At 40.0% G+C, this 16,344-nt stretch overlaps 1 protein-coding gene and 1 long non-coding RNA gene across 3 annotated transcripts in view; one reads left to right on the forward strand and one right to left on the reverse strand.

The window, feature by feature from the left end:
- The window catches only part of LOC136828652 (uncharacterized), a 170,116-nt gene that overhangs the window by 129,413 nt on the left and 24,359 nt on the right, over positions 1 to 16,344 (forward strand). The window lies entirely within an intron of this gene.
- LOC136828649 (pre-mRNA-splicing factor 38B-like) overlaps positions 1 to 16,344 on the reverse strand; it is a 138,659-nt gene that overhangs the window by 8,207 nt on the left and 114,108 nt on the right. For both annotated transcript variants that reach the window (XM_067086692.1, XM_067086693.1), the window contains exons 7-8: positions 5,521 to 5,814; positions 3,637 to 3,759 (exon numbers count right to left, since the gene is read on the reverse strand). In XM_067086692.1, the coding sequence (XP_066942793.1) occupies positions 3,637 to 3,759; positions 5,521 to 5,814 (417 nt within the window). The remainder of the gene's footprint in view (positions 1 to 3,636; positions 3,760 to 5,520; positions 5,815 to 16,344) is intronic.

Raw genomic sequence — 16,344 nt, forward strand, 5'->3', positions numbered from 1 at the left:
GAAGACTGACAAAGCCTTACAAAACAAGTGCCCCTGCCCTGGAGGCCGTACAATGAATACAACCAGAAATTCATTACCATACAATATTAAAACCATCACCCAACCATTAAAAACCAAAGATTGCTGGGTGATCCTGGTACACAGTACCACCAGGCATTCCAAAGCTCAACATTCTTTAACAAGGTGAGGAGATAGAGGATTGGAAGGTATATCTCCTATCCTTCTTCCCCCAATACCATGCCAGCCACAGCCAATGGGCCTAATGTACTGCAATAATTATTATACACTGTCTCCATATCGCACAAGTAACGGGAGGCAAACACTGATTTTGACTTCCAGTAGGTTGATTGGAGAATCATGGAGAGCAACAAGTTCTTCTTAAAAGCCAACGAAGTGGCAACTGCTCTAATCTCATGAGCTTTTACTTTAAAAAGAGAGAGATTGTCTTCTTGAATCTCCAAGTATGACTCAAAAATAACACTCTCTAAAAAGAAGTCCAAGGCGTTCTTAGATAACAGTCGTGAGGGGTTTTTCATCAAACACCATAGATGCTGAGAGGGACCTCTAATCCCTTTGGTCTTATCCAAGTAGTACTTAAGAGCCCTAACTGGGCAGAGTTCTCTCCTAGCCCAAGAATATCTAACAAGGTCTTGATCATAAACAAACGAGGCCAAGGGGGTTGGACGGGGTTCGTTCTTTGCCAGGAATCAGTGGGAATGAGCAGACTGCACCTCCTTGCGAAAAACCCACTCGCTTACTGAAGGCATGTAATTCACTGATCCTCTTTGCCGTAGCTAAAGCAACTAAAAAGGAAGTCTTTCTGGTTAAATTTCTTAGTGATACAGCAAGAAGGGGCTCAAACGTAGGGCCAGAGAGCCTTTTGAGGACGACATCCAGATTCCACGCAACTGACGTAGATTTCTCTTGCTTGGAAGTGTCTAGGGAATTAATTAGATCGCTTATGTCTTGATTAGCAGACAACTCAAGACCTCTATGTCTAAACACAGAGTTTAGCATAGATCTATAACCTCTGATTGTAGAGGTGGCCATGCCTCAAGAGGACCTCAGAAATATTAAAAAATTAGCAATCTGTGCTACAGAGGTTTTAGAAGATGATACGTTGTGTCTTTAGCACCAGTCATGAAAGATTGTCCAGTTCGCCTGGTAAACATTAGCAGAAGACTGACATCTGCACTTGGCGAATGCTTCTGCAGTTTTTCTTGAAAAGCCCTTCGCTTTGACAAGCTCCCTGCCAGTCTGGAGCCTGTCGGAGCTAGAGCCGATAAGCCTAGATGAAAGTGATAGAAGTGAGGCTGCTTTAGAAGGCTTCTCATCTGAGGTAGAGTCTGGGAGAGTCTATTAAGAGACAGAAGGTCCGGGAACCACTCCTTCTGTGGCCAAAATGGAGATACAAGCGTCATGGACACATTGGTGTGGGTCATGAACTTGTTTAAGACTTCCCTCACCAAGCTGAATGGTGGGAAGGAGTAGACATCTAAGTCCAAACAGTCTTGGAGCATGGCATCTGTCGCCCATGCCCAAGGGTCCAGGGCTGGAGAACAGTAGATGGGGAGCTGATGGTCCCTCGACATCTCAAACAGGTCTACTGACAGTTTTCCCCACCGTTTCCACTGGTCAGTGCACACCTGTGGATTCAGTGTTCATTCTGTCGGAAGGACCTGTTTGCAGCGACTTAACTCGTCCGCCAGAATGTTTAACTTTCCCTGCATGAAGCGAGTTATTAGCCTGGTACGGTTGATCTCTGCCCAGAGAGGATGATCCTTGGACGCTTCGTAAAGGGAGAAGGAATGAGTTCCCTGATTTTTATGTAGGCCAATGCGGTCGTGTTGTTCAAGTGGACTGTGATTGTCTTGCCGCAAGTCTCCATCATAAAATGTTGAAGGGCCAAGTGAATTGCCTTCAGTTCCCTTACATTTATATGTAATTTCTTCTCTTCTGACGATCACTTCCTAGATATTTCCATATCGTTGAAAAGTAGCCCACTCCAGATCCGACGCATCTGAGTACAACATTAGTCGGGGTTCAGTGGGTGCAATGACTTTCCTACTAAGAACCTCTCCTCTGCAAGCCACCATTGAAGATCCTCCTTGGTCTCAGGAGTGATGCAGAAAATGAAGGAGTCTGGGAGAGTTTTGCTCTGTCAACTGGCCTTTAGGAAGAACTGTAGGACTCGAGTGTAACCTTCCTAAGGGCACGAACTTCTCGATGGACAAGAGAGTGCCTAGCAGACTCATCCACTTGTTGGCTATGCACAATGGGTGAGATATGAAGTTTCTTACTTTCTTCCGGCAGCCTTGAATCCTTTTGTGGGACAGAAAAGCTTGAAAAGTCAGGGCATCGACCCTCATCCCAAATAGAGAATCAACTGTGTCGGAGTAAATTGGGATTTCTGAACACTCAACTCTTGGGCCAGTAGCAGAGTCTTTTGAAGATCCTCCATGCATCTTTTCTTCGATGGGGAGCAAGGTAGCCAGTCGTCCAGATATGAACAGACATTGATCCCAATGAAATGGAGCCATCTCACTACAGGGGTGAGAACATGGGTGAATACTTGCGGAGCTGTAGAGAGGCCGCAAGAGAGAGCTTCTAGGCTAGCGATGGCATCGGATTTGGAAGAATGAGAGCCAGGTAACGGTGTTTGAGCAAAAGTCGGAGGGCTGGTGATCGGGAAGAACACAGGTAGAGGTGCAGAAGGCACAGGTTTAGAAGCAATATCCGATTTCGAAGTAGAAACCTGACTAGCAAAACCTTTAGTGTCGGCCCTAGCAGCTGCCTTTCCCTGTCTGTCTCTTTGGAGTCTATCTAGATGTGCTTCCAAGGCCTTCCATTTACCCTGATCCTAGTCTTTGCCTTCATCACTTCTAAGTTCAAACAAGCAAATTTGCCATCTACAATGGCAACACAAAGTATGCAAGTCATACTTAGCAGAAGTAAGTCTATTATTATAGTCTTTGCTGTAATACCTAATGCTAGACACGCTAGAATCTGACATAATAAGTCACAAGTCTGAATAATGACTAGCGAAGCTAATAAATAGCACGCTGCCAACACGAATGAATACTTCACCATGGCGCAGGATACAACCATCCAGCAAAATTAAAATCAGACCTGCTCAACCAACCGTGTACAGTTGTTGACCGGCAGAAACGAATTGAGCTCTTCAACACTGTTGTACCTATTCTTCCCCGGTAGTGGGCAGGGTCTAGTTACCTACACTAAAACAATAGCGCATTACAGCAAATTTCAAATTTAGAACTGCCACGGTTAAGTGAAACTAATAGCTATGTAGTTACTTGGTAAGTTACTTATATAAAAACTGTGTTTCAGCCCCAAAATAGATTTATTCAAATCATGTTTTTTTTTCCAGTATAACTCATTACCTTATTATGTCCATATATATCTGAGTTTAAATTTTCATAAAATTGATGTGATTACCTTTTAAAGAGTTTATTGCCTCTAAATTTAAAGTTGACACCAATAAATGGAATAAAACATGCATTTATCACTTTTCAAATATACAGTAATGTACATTTTTTGGCAGAGCTAAAAAAAATCACTTCTCAACTAAACAGTGGGAACTGATACTTGAAGTAGTCAACAATAACTAACATTTACCTGGTATCTCGTTTTCTTTCCTTCTTAATACGGTGTTTCTCACGTTCCAGTAAATCAGCAAAGTCTCGGTGGCCTCTGTCATCAATATGTCTATCGCCATGGTGGCGATGCTTCCTTTCACGGCTGGAAAGAGAAAGGAAAATGGTCATAGCACAATCTAATACTGCTGTTAATGTTACAAAATGGTTTTAACAGACCAATACGTTAAGTTTATATACTTTTTGGGGTGACCTAATGGATAAGATTGTTCTTATAGGTGGTGAAATTCAGAGAAGAGCAATTTAAAGCTGAATTTATGATTAATGGATTTATTCAAAACATAATGACTTTAAAAGAGTTATTGCCTGTTAATGCTCATGGGTGCAAGACTGCTAATGCATGACCAGTCACTTATAGTTTCTCTGCTTCTCCAAACTTGAAAACTAAGTTTCTGGGGACCTTTGGGTTTGGTATGAACAAGTGAAAGTAAGCAAAGTTGGACAGTTAGGTAAACAGAGACCTATTGGAATACTAATGCTACTACTACAAGTTGAGATTCATTTATCCAAAATTCCAAAAACTGAAATCCTTCAAAAAATCCATAAGTTTTTCATGTGCTGACATGATACACCCAAAAATGAGAAATTACAAAAAGTACTGAGAATGTTCCTAAACATGTGCAACTGATCTCTTCCACTCTTGATATGTGTATTGTTTTTTTTATTCAAGTTTCAAGTTAATGTACCTTAATAAATGTGATTAGTACCACACAGCAAATGATAAACTACTACCTAAGTTGAGTAGCTTAAATGCTTATTGGATTTTTAGAAAAATTCACATATAGTAATCAAATGCACTGGAAACCTTACTTTTGTCATTTTTATTATGCCTAAATATTTTTTCTTCGTTTTAACATGCTTCTGCATATATGGTTTTATTAATGTTTCAAAGCTTGCAAAGCTCTCCTCAAATAACATTCCTCATTTTAAAAAAGTAAGAATCTACAGTAAAAATATATGTATTATCAATGTGCATCAAGCAATAACCAAGCTAATCTGAAATTAACATACACAGATATAGTTGGAAGGTTTTATATCTGATTAATATTGCCATTAGTGCTGTAATACCTCAACCTGAAGGATTTCTGTGCTTATCAGCTACATTATTATGATTACATTTTAATATGATCCAATTTTAGATAATCTCTTAGAATGAATGTTCAGTGTAGTTTAGGTTTGAAACCACAGCATGTGGAATTGCTGTTGACTGTAAGATATCTACAAAATATGATGCAAGTGCAGGCTATAACAGGGTCTTTGCTACTTAACAGATTTTGTTACTTATAAGAAAGCCAGGTCCCTAAGCATCTGTTAAACATGGCATAACAACAATATTTTACTATATACAAGTATTACAAAATGGGAAATCAGAACACTTCCAGTCACAAGCAATGCAAATAAAGGATTCTAAATCTACATTACTACAGCGCCACTGAACATTACTGCTCACAGCGTGCATGAAACTTCATTCTTACTGGCCTCTCTGCCTCGCACCTCTTTTCACAAACACCAAAGCATTCTCTGATCCTCTGGTTTCAAGTCTACATTAAGAACAAACAGTAAAAGGTACAGCTGAGGGGCAAAGAGATGATGACAAGAACCTTGGTACTGTCACAGTATGATACTCAAGGCACACTGTGAGCAGTATCTCCGCACACAATAAAACTTAAGGCAAATATTAATCTGATTTAATTAGGAGTTCTGCATACCTTGTATAAATCAATAAGCAACATTTCCATGGAACATTACTAATACACAACCAACAATGACCATGACTCTAATAGCTTGATCATTACTTTTTGGAGAGAAACCCATTTAAATACAATAAAAATATACAAAAACTTACCTTCGGCTTCTACTTTTCTTCCTGTCCTTGTCTCTATTTCTATGGCGGTCATATTCCCTGTCTCGTTCCCTGTAGCGGTCCCGGTGGCGGTCATAATCTCCATTCCGTTCCCTGGGATAATCTCTGGATCGCTCACCAGACCTTTCACGCTTTCTTTCAGGGTCCCTGTCCCTTTCTTTGTCATGGCTTTTCTCTTTCTCTCTCCCTCTATCCCGATCATAATCTCTTTCTCTATTTTTCTGGCGATCTTTTTCATATTCATGGTCTCTAGTTGCATATTCCCGGTCTGCTCGGCTGAAACAAAAGGGCAATGATAACTTACAGACACAGACCTAGCAATCAATTAATTTAAAAGTTGATTTATTTTATTATTATTAATTACTGCAAAGTTGTTTAATAATCAGTTTTTAATTACGCGAAACATTCAGTTATTGTACTTAACCCTTAAACGCCGAGCCTCTCATTTACGAAAGTGTCTGCCGTATGCCGGCGGCGTTCGGGAGTTAGCGCCATAGTGGAAAAAAAGTTTTTTCAAAAAATCACAGCACACTTAGTTTTTAAGATTAAAGAGTTCATTTTTGGCTCCTTTTTTGACAATGCCTGAAGTTTAGTATGCAACCATCAGAAATGAAAAAAATATCATTATCATATAAAAATATTGAAATATATGACAGCGCGAAAAAAAATTTCATAATTGTATACAAATCCCGCTGTGAGCAAAACGCTTAAAGCTAATGAGCTATTTTTTTTCTTTGTATTGTACACTAAATTGCAATGATTTTGGTATAGAACAAATTGTAAAACGATCAAATCAACACAGAGAAAATATTATCACAAAATGATGCATGAATTCGTAACGTGTGGACATTAAAAAAAGTTTTTTTCAAAAATTCACCATAAATCGAAATATTGTGCTAGAGACTTCCCATTTGTTGCAAAATGAAGGTAATTGATTGAATATTACTAGACTGTAAGTGTTTTAGCTTACAATTGCAGTTTTCAACCATTACGGTCGAGTTAAAGTTGACCGAAGGTCGAATTTTTTCTATTTATCGTGATTTATATGAAAATATTTCAAAACTGATAAAAGCTACAACCATGAGTTATTTTTAGTTGTATTCTACATGAAATTGCGCACATTTTCATATATAAAACTTTATGTAACGACTAATATAAAACGGTGCAAACATTACGACAAAGTGACGAAAGAATTTCTGAGATGTTCGGCAGAGTTACCGAGCAGACGTAAGGAAAAAGTTTTTTTTTCAAAAATTCACCATAAATCAAAATATTGTGCTAGAGACTTCCAATTTGTTGCAAAATGAAGGTAAATGATTGAATATTACTAGAATGTAAGAGTTTTAGCTTACAATTGCGTTTTTTGACCATTTCGGTCAAGTCAAAGTTGACCGAAGGTTGAAATTTTGGCACGTGATTTATATGAAAATATTTCAAAACAGATAGAAGCGACAACCATGAGTTATTTTTTGTTGTATTCTACATAAAATTGCGCACATTTTCATATATAAAACTTTATGTAACGACTAATATAAAACGGTGCAAACATTACGACAAAGTGACAGAAGAATTTCTGAGATGTTCGGCAGAGTTACCGCGTGCAGACGTAAGGAAAAAGTTTTTTTCAAAAATTCACCATAAATCGAAATATTGTCCTAGAGACTTCCAATCTGTTGCAAAATGAAGGTAAACGATTGAATATTACTAGAATGTAAGAGTTTTAGCTTACAATTGCGTTTTTTGACCATTTCAGTCGAGTCAAAGTTGACCAAAGGCTGACATTTTTTGTAGTCGACGTACGGTACGTCCGCTCGTCACCCGACAGACAATTTTAGTTGACTTACGATACGTCCAGTCGGCGTTTAAGGGTTAACAGAATACTCTCTATTGATGTCTGTTGGGGAATTAGTTTGCCACCTTTCTAATGAGAAGTTTCCTATACACAAAAAAAGATTCTCCAGAAAATCAAAAGCTCTACTCCAGAAATGACATTTTTATGATAAAATAAAGTTTTATATATACTTACCAAGTAATTGCATTGCTATAGTTTCTATTAACCGGCAGCTAAAAATTCTGAAATTCGTGGGTCGCGCTATTTTGTTTGGCTAGGTGACTAACCCCGCCCACTTTCAGGGTAAGAGAGGAACAACTAGCAAAAGTATTCAATTTTTTTTTGTGCCAAAATGCTCATGTGAGGGGAGAAGGGAGGGCTCCAATCATGTAATTACTTGGTAAGTATATATATAAAACTTTATTTTGTCATAAAAATGTCATTTTTATATAAGTAAATTACCAATAATTACATTGCTGATTCCCACATTGACAGGAAGTGGGATGCATGAAAAAATCCACCCCAAAACAATAATGTAATGAATTTGAGAACAGAAAGGATTGCTAGCATTAAAAAATGCCTGTTGTTTCCTTACCTGATAAGGGAGCTGCTGCAGGAAAGTACTGCCTCTATTGGCGCTCTCCTTATCGTATAGTGGCGTGGCGGTATAGCTGAGGCTCGCCTACTATAATATTAGTGGGTACCTTGTAGCAAGGATGATTCCAATTGCTGACAAAGGTAATAATGTTGCCCCTGTCCAGGGCGCAGTACAGAAAAAACAACAATGAAATAAACGTCACCTAATACCATAAAAAGTTAGAAACCACTGCCCAACTACGAAGGACTGGAGGGCATTCCGGTACACTATACCCCAGGCTCCCTTAAAAACTCAACAACCTCAAATCAAGACGAAGGAAGGATTGCTTCCTACGCTTTTTCCCACAACACCACGCCAGCCACCGTAAGTGGACCCAAAGTACTGCAATTATAGTAAACTGTTTCAATTTCCTTCAAATAATGAGTTGCAAAGACCGACTTACATTTCCAAAAAGTTGCTTGCAATATCGAGGAGAGACAAATTACGCTTGAATGCCAACGAAGTGGCTACAGCCCTGATTTCATGAGCTCTCACTTTACACAATGGAAAAAGCTCACCTTCAACAGAAGAATGAGCTTCTGAGATGAGGTCTCTAAGGAAGAATGCCAGGGCTTCTTTGAAAGTGGCCGAGAAGGATTCTTAACAGAACACCATAAGGCATTTGAAGGACCACGAATCTTTGTTCTGTGAGGATAAAACCTGAGCTCTCACAGGACACAATACTCTCTCTTCCTCATTTGGGCCTACAATCTCAAACGAGCTTTTAATTGCAGAGGAACGAGGCCATGGATTGGAACTGGACTCATTCTTGGCTAGAAATCCTACAGAGAAGGAACAGACAGCATTCTCTTGGGAAAAACCCACTCTTTTGTCTACTGCATAGACCTTACTGATTTGTTTTGCAGTCGCTAAAGCGACTAGAAAGAGGGTCTTTCTAGTTAGATCTCTCAGGGAAATCAAATGCATAGGCTCAAATCAGGGACCAGACAACCATTTAAGGACCACATCCAGGTTCCATGGCACTACTGCTACCTCTTTCTATCTCATAGTGTCAAACGATCTAATTAGATCAGATAAATCCTGATTAGAGGAAAGGTCCACTCCCCTGTGTCTGAAGACAGAGCTTACCATGGCCCTATAACCCTTGATCGTCGAGGATGACAGGTTCCTGTCAGTCTTGATATAGTAGAAAGTCTGCTATTTCGGCTATAGATGTCTGAGAAGACGGTACTCTGTGCTTCCTGCACCATTCTCTGAAAATTGTCCACTTAGCCTGGTATACAATAATACTTCGATCTTACACGATTCGAGTTGCGCGAATTCACACACACACGAACTTTTCACTGGAACCTAACTAATGGGCATACGCGATTTTTTCACAGACACACGAAATTCTCGAGAAACCCTGCAGAAGTGGGTGTTTAATTTTTGAAGTAATTTACAAGTTTTCATGCTTTTATGTGTAAAATCTGTATGAAAAATGCATTTCATTCTTTTATGTGTGAAATCTGTATGAAAAATGCATTTCATGCTTTTATGTGTAAAATCTGTATGAAAAATGCATTTCATGTTTTAATGTGCAAAATCTCTATGAAAAATGCATTTCATGCTTTCATGTGTAAAATCTCTATGAAAAATGCATTTCATGCTTTCATGTGTAAAATCTGTATCGAAAATGTATTATTTTTATTTTTGTACATGCATAAATATGATGCAAAGGTAATTTCAGCTCATTCACTTAGTGTACTTTTACAAGATGTGATACCCATTTGCAAAGTTACTGCACTTTTCAAAGATGATACCCCTGCAGAAAATGCTTGTTTAATGTTTGAAGTAAATTTAAGTTTTCATGCTTTTAACTGTAAAATCGATATGGAAAATTTATATTCATATTTCTGTACATAAATATCATACAAGTTTTATATCCATTTGCAAAGTCTTTGTCACAAGGACTTTACATGACCTTCAGATGAGGTTGTTTGATAAAATGAATTCGTTAATGTAATATCAGAGATGTAACTAAGAGTTGTATAAGTGTCATTCTTTGAAAATTACTCTGTTCACTTCGGAGAAAAGTGCTGGTGCAATTTGTATGTGCATGTAATTACAGCACGTTCAGTTGGTGTACTTTTACAAGATGTGATACCCTTAGAAACTGTATTTTTCAAAGATGATACCCCTGTAGAAAGTGTGTTTAATTTTTAAGTTTACATGTTTTTAGGTGTGAAATCAGAATGGAAAATTTGTATTTATACATTTGGGCATAAATACGATACAAAAGCAGTACAGTTAATTTATTACAGTATCTCTCTCTCTCTCTCTCTCATTCGTAGTTAGCACTCAAACATACTTTTACAACTTATTATTTCTCTGTACGTCATTACCTGTACAATATATAATTTTAAATTGATTGAATTTTACCTGTACTGTACTACGTTCTACAAACATAACATGTTTTCGATATTTTATGGAATTGTACTTTTGTTGACTGACATGACGTTTTGCCTAGTGACGCAAAGAAAACGGCTTTTACTCTAAGTGACAAAGAAAACGGCATCCCATGAATTAGGGATAACATTAGTATACGTACGCACCTACTGTAAATGCGCTATTATGAAACTGTGCAATACTCAATTTTTATGTCAACCATTTACTGTATTCCTTTTTTAAGGGTAATAAGCTAAATTTTAAATAAAATTACACTAACTTTAGTTCATTTAAAAGTTAGCTTAATACTTTGGGACATGATTAGGGTCATATTTAGTGCTTAAACTTTGGAAATAAACATTTAATAGCATTTTTAAAGACCATGGCAAACTTACGCGAAAATTCACCTTGCACGCGGGGCTCCGGAACCTAACCTCGCGTAATTTCGAGGTATGACTGTACTCTATCAGAGGACTGTCACCTGCATTTGGCAATTGCTTGCGAAGCCGATCTTGAAAACCCCTTCTTTCTAAGAAGTTTCCTGACAGTCTGTATCTTATCAGGGCCAGAGTAGACAATCCCTGATGAAATTGCCAGAAGTGGGGTTGTTTTAGCAGATGAGGTTTTGAGGTAGCAACCTCAGCAAGTCCGCAAGGAGGTCGAGAAGATCCGGGAACCATTCCTTCATTGGCCAAAAGGGGGCCACTAGGATCATTGACAGATTTTGGTGAGTTTGGAATTTGTTGATCACCTGTCTTATCATGCTGTAGGGGGGGAAATGCATAAAGGTGACTGTTTGACCAGTCCTGAAGCATGGCATCGGTTGCCCACTCTAAAGGATCCAGAACTGGTGAGCAAAACAAAGGGACACTGGTTTCTGGAAGTCGCAAACAAGTCTATGACCAAGGTCCCCCACAACTTCCAAAGATCCGGGCAAACATGAGGATCCAGAGTCCACTCTGTGGGTAACACCTGTCTTCGGCGACTTAGTTCGTCCGCCAGAACGTCGAGCTTCCCCTGAATGGAGCGAATAAGAAGCCTGACTTGAAATTGCTCTGCCCAAAGCAGAAAATCCCTTGCCGTCTCATAAAAGGAGAAAGAGTGTGTCCCCTCTTGGTTTTTGATATACGCCAGGGCAGTCGTACTGTCGGAGTGCACTGTGACTGTCTTGTTGTACACTTCTTCTTTGAAAAACTGTAACCCCAGATGAACTGCCTTCAACTCCTTGACACTTATGTTCCAATTTCTTTGTTCCGGAGACCAGGACCCTGAATTTCCTTGTCTCCCAACAGAGCTCCCCGACCTAGATTCGACACATCTGAGAAGTCTAGGTTGGGGTTCAATGGAAGGAGAGTTCTCTTGCAACAATCTTCCTTCCAAGCTCCACCAACGCAGATCCTCTTTTATCTCTGGAGTTACTTGGAACACGAAAGAGCTGGGTATTTTTCCGTTCCAACTGATTCTCAAGAAGAATTGGAGCGGTCTCATATGAAGTCTGCCCAAGAGTACGAATTGTTCTATGGACAATAACGTCCCACGAAGACTAATCCATTTGTTGGCGGAGCATTGGTCCAGAAGAAGAAATCTATGCCTTATCTTAAGGCAAGACTGTATTCTCTTCGGTGAGGGGAAAAACCTGAAAACTCTGCGTCTATTATCATCCCTATATAAAGAATCCGCTGTGACGGAATCAACTGGAGACTTCTGAGCATTGATCATCAATCCCAGCTCCTGGGCTAGGAGAAGAGTCTTTTGAAGGTCCTCTTAACATTTCTCTTTCGATTGGGCCCAAAGTTGCCAATCATCCAAGTGTAGGGAGATTTTGATTAACCATCAGATGGAGCCATTTTGCTAAGGGAGCGAGCACTCTGGGAAACACTTCAGGCGCCGTCGATAACCCGAAACATAGAGCGTGGAACGGGAACACTTTGTTCCCAAACATGAACCTCAGAAACTTCCTCGATTCCTAATGTACTGGGATGTGGAAGTACGCATCCTGCATGTCTATAGATGTCATCCAGTTTCCCTGGCGAATGCATGTCATGACAATTCGATTTGTCTCCATCTTGAACTTTGTCTTCTAAACGAAGACATTCAATGTGCTGACATCCACAACGCGCCTCCAGCCCCCTGAAGCTTTGAGCACCAAAAAAAGACAACTGTAGAACCCCGGGGAGCCCACATTCTCTACTAATTCTATCACCCCCTTCTTGAGAGGGGATGACACTTCTTCTGAGAGGGCCAAAGACTTCTTTGAGCCTTTGGAGTATGCTGACAATGTTATTGGAGAGCTGCTTAACGGTGGCTTTTCTTTGAAGGGGATAGAATAGCCTTCCCTCAGAATGTTGACAATCCAGGGCTCTACAACCTCCCTCTCTCCACTTCTCCCAGAAGAGAAGGAGCCTGGCTCCTACAGAAATTCTCATTTACTAGAGGCAGAACAGAATGAGGATCTCTTAATGGCTCTGGAGACGAATATGCTGGGCAAACGGGATCTAGACAAGGATCTTTGTCTGCTGCCACAAAAGGGCTGAGTCTGCAGCGGGGAGACTGTCCAGGAGGTATAAGTGGGCACCTCCTTAGGACAGCAAGAGGAGGCAGAAACTCCCAGAGAAGGAGCTTTCCCTGTGGCATAAGAGAGCTGTCTCCTCTTAGAAAATCTAGATGGAGGGAAGCTGAAAATGGCTCTACCTTGTTCCTTCTTCTCCGCTAGCCATCCCTCAATAACACTGAAGGCTTTCTTGGCAGAAGAAGAAAGCACTAACTTGGGTAGTCTCGAAGACTCAGAAGACTGTGACTCCCCAAGAAAAGTCGACTTGGGCAAAGGAGCTGCAGTCGAAAAGCAATTTGGGAAGGTAGTAAGAAGATACCTTAGCAGTGATGCATAAGCTGAAGGACAAGCGTCTTGAGCAATAACTTCTTCTTCCTCGTCCGAGGATACAAGAGACAAAGCCGTCCATAGGTTGGGGGGTTGACCGAGCCTTCTTCAACAGGCTCAAAATACTGTTGAGCTTGCTCTGAATCGGGTCTACCGCAGAGGGTGCTTGCTTGCTAGAAGAGGGTAAACCCTGAGGTGCGGAAGTTTGAGACACAGAAGAATGCCCAAGTGCTCAAGGAACAATAACAGCACAAGGAGTCAAAGCATCAGTGGCATAAGCATGGTGACACTCTGGCGCCAACGGAAGATAGGGCACCAAAGGAAGCTTGGGCGCCACCGGGCGCTTCATCTTAGCTGGCAATCCATGAATCAAAGAGTGGACAGGCGACGACGGGCACTCTGTGACGCTCTAGAGAAGACGGGAGCTCTGATTCAGTAGCACAAGAAGGAGCCAACGAGTGCTGAGACAATTTCAGGCGCTCTGAAGAAACTGGGCATTCGGCTGTCATGGGATCTTCCAACACTGCAAGGCACTCAGGAGCCAGAGGAGTCTTGGGTGCAAGAGGACACTCAGAAGAAGACACCTTAGACAAAGAGTGCTTGCGAGAAGCAGATACTTGGAAGCAGCTCTCTGACTCTCTACCAAGGCCCAATGCCTTTTCATCCACAAAACGCCATTGGCGTCTGGGAGAAGAATCATCTGAGCTGGATGAAAGACCATGCACATCCAGGGATAAGCCTTTCCAGCGACATTTGGCTGCAACCTGGGATTCAACAACAGGTTCAGCCAAGGGGGCGACTACCCATGGGCAGACCCCACCGACCTCCCTTAGGCTACTAGTTTGACTTCTCCCAGGTTTAGGGGAGTATGACATTGACCTTTGCCTAGGAATTGGCAGGACGGACAGCCACCTCCTCCACCAACACATCACTGACACTAGGTGCAATCGGGTGCTCCATTGACACTGCACTGGCACTAGGAGTAACAGGACGCTCTGAATCACTCTTACTGTCCACACGGACCTTGACTGAAGAGGCTTATTGCGCAATAGATTCAACAATCAATTTGAACCTTTTATCAATTTTACAATCAAGGCTGGCAATGGTGTTGGGTTTGGAAGCGAGAAAGCCGGGTAAAGGAGCGGGTTGCATAACAGGAACATCAACCTAAACGTTAGTGTTATCAATATCATGATCAACAGGAGATCCCTGACTAGCTAAAGACTTACTAATCCATCTGGCTGTTGCTTTTCTCTTTTTATCTCTAGCCAGTTTGTTTAAATAAGATCTTGAAGTCTTCCACTTCTTACTGTCCCAGTTTATACATTCATTACACTGTAAGTCTTCTGAACAAATTTGTCCCCCACAATCCGTGCAGATAAAATGTGAATCGTAAGATTCCTTAGTCAAACGTGTATTGCAGCCTTTACTGCAATACCTAAGAGCTAGTCGAACTTCAGTCTGACATTTGGAAAAAACAAGTTAACTAAAGTCACAATTGGTAAATAAGGAAAGTCATTATAAAGGGAATCACAATAAAGGAGAAAAAAACAGTGTCTAACTCTATCTAATAATGCTGAAAGGCTATCAAAGCAAGATTACTTCACCAAACACGATGAGAAATCAATAGGAAAGATGAATTCCAAAATCAGAGCTGCTGCTAAAAGCTGGTGTACAGCCATTAACCGGCAGAAACAAATTGAATACTTTTGCTAGTTTTTCTTCTCTTACCCCAAAAGTGGTCGGGGCTAGACACCTAGCCAAACAAAATAGAGTGACCTGCGAATTTCAACATTTTTAGCTGCCGGTTAATAGAAACTATAGCAATGTAATTACTTGGTAAGTTACTTATATAAAAATTAAATTTAATAAGACTTGCCTAAAAGAAGGCCTTCTCCCCATCTATTATTATCCAAATGAAATAGGCCCAAAATGACATTAACTTATTGGCCAAATTCAAGAAAACATAATGTTTACAAAAAAATGACAAGGAAATAAACATTTCAAATCGATATACAATATATAACATTTGTAAAATAAACTTTAGATGTGTTATAGTTCAGCACTAGCAATAATTTTGTAAATTTTCACAAAATATGTAGATAAAATACATGAATCACTGAGGGTGCTAATTACAGCTCTAATATTGCCAACCTGTGTTTACCCTTTTATCAATAAAATTTTTAACCACCAAACAGATGGGAGATTAGTGTAAGTATCACCTTTAGGTTTTTCTTTTATCACTAAATAATGTAGATAATCTATTTGATGTCCATTCACTCTAGCACACTTGTTGTTTCCAAAACTTATGAGTGCCACCAGAAAGCAGGTTTATTTTTAGACATCAATGCTAAAATTTATAAAGCACGTACACTTTCTGCAGTTCAATACTTTTGGGACCCAGATTAATAAAAAGTATGTGTTACCTCTGAACAATAGCTAACCACCTCATGTCTTTTAAAATATGTAATGTATACTGTATATATAAGAAAGTAATACAGGCAGTCCCCGGTTTACGACGGTTCCGGCTTACGACGTTCCGAGGTTACTGAAGCTTTTCAAATATATTCATCAGAAATTATTTCCTGGCTTACGACGCATGTTCGGGGTTCGGCGCGTCGTGCACGCCGATCCGACGGAAGAAATATGGCCCCAAAACGGCAGAATAATCATAATTTGAAGGTTTTTTTTATGTAAAACTCAATAGTAATGCAGTTAACATCGTTTTCAATGCACCCAGAGCATTAAAAGTAAGGTTTTCTTATGATTTTTGACGATTTTCGACGATTTTCCGGCTTACGACGATTTTCGGGTTACGACGTGGCGCAAGAACGGAACCCCCATCGTAAACCGGGGACCGCCTGTATTTGATTTTCTGTAATGTTTGACCCCAAATTTTCCTGCAAAAATCATTATCTTATCATATGCTGTGTGTTCAGTGCGAGTTTTGAATTTCTAGGCAGCCAATAGTTAGGCTATGCAACATTTTGCATCGGAACATTTAGCTAAACTTCAAAGTTACCTCTAGCATTTGCTTCTAGCATATTAATTATGATGTATTTATACGCACTT

The sequence above is a fragment of the Macrobrachium rosenbergii genome, chromosome 43 (assembly GCF_040412425.1).
Source record: "Macrobrachium rosenbergii isolate ZJJX-2024 chromosome 43, ASM4041242v1, whole genome shotgun sequence".
Lineage (NCBI taxonomy): Eukaryota > Metazoa > Arthropoda > Malacostraca > Decapoda > Palaemonidae > Macrobrachium > Macrobrachium rosenbergii.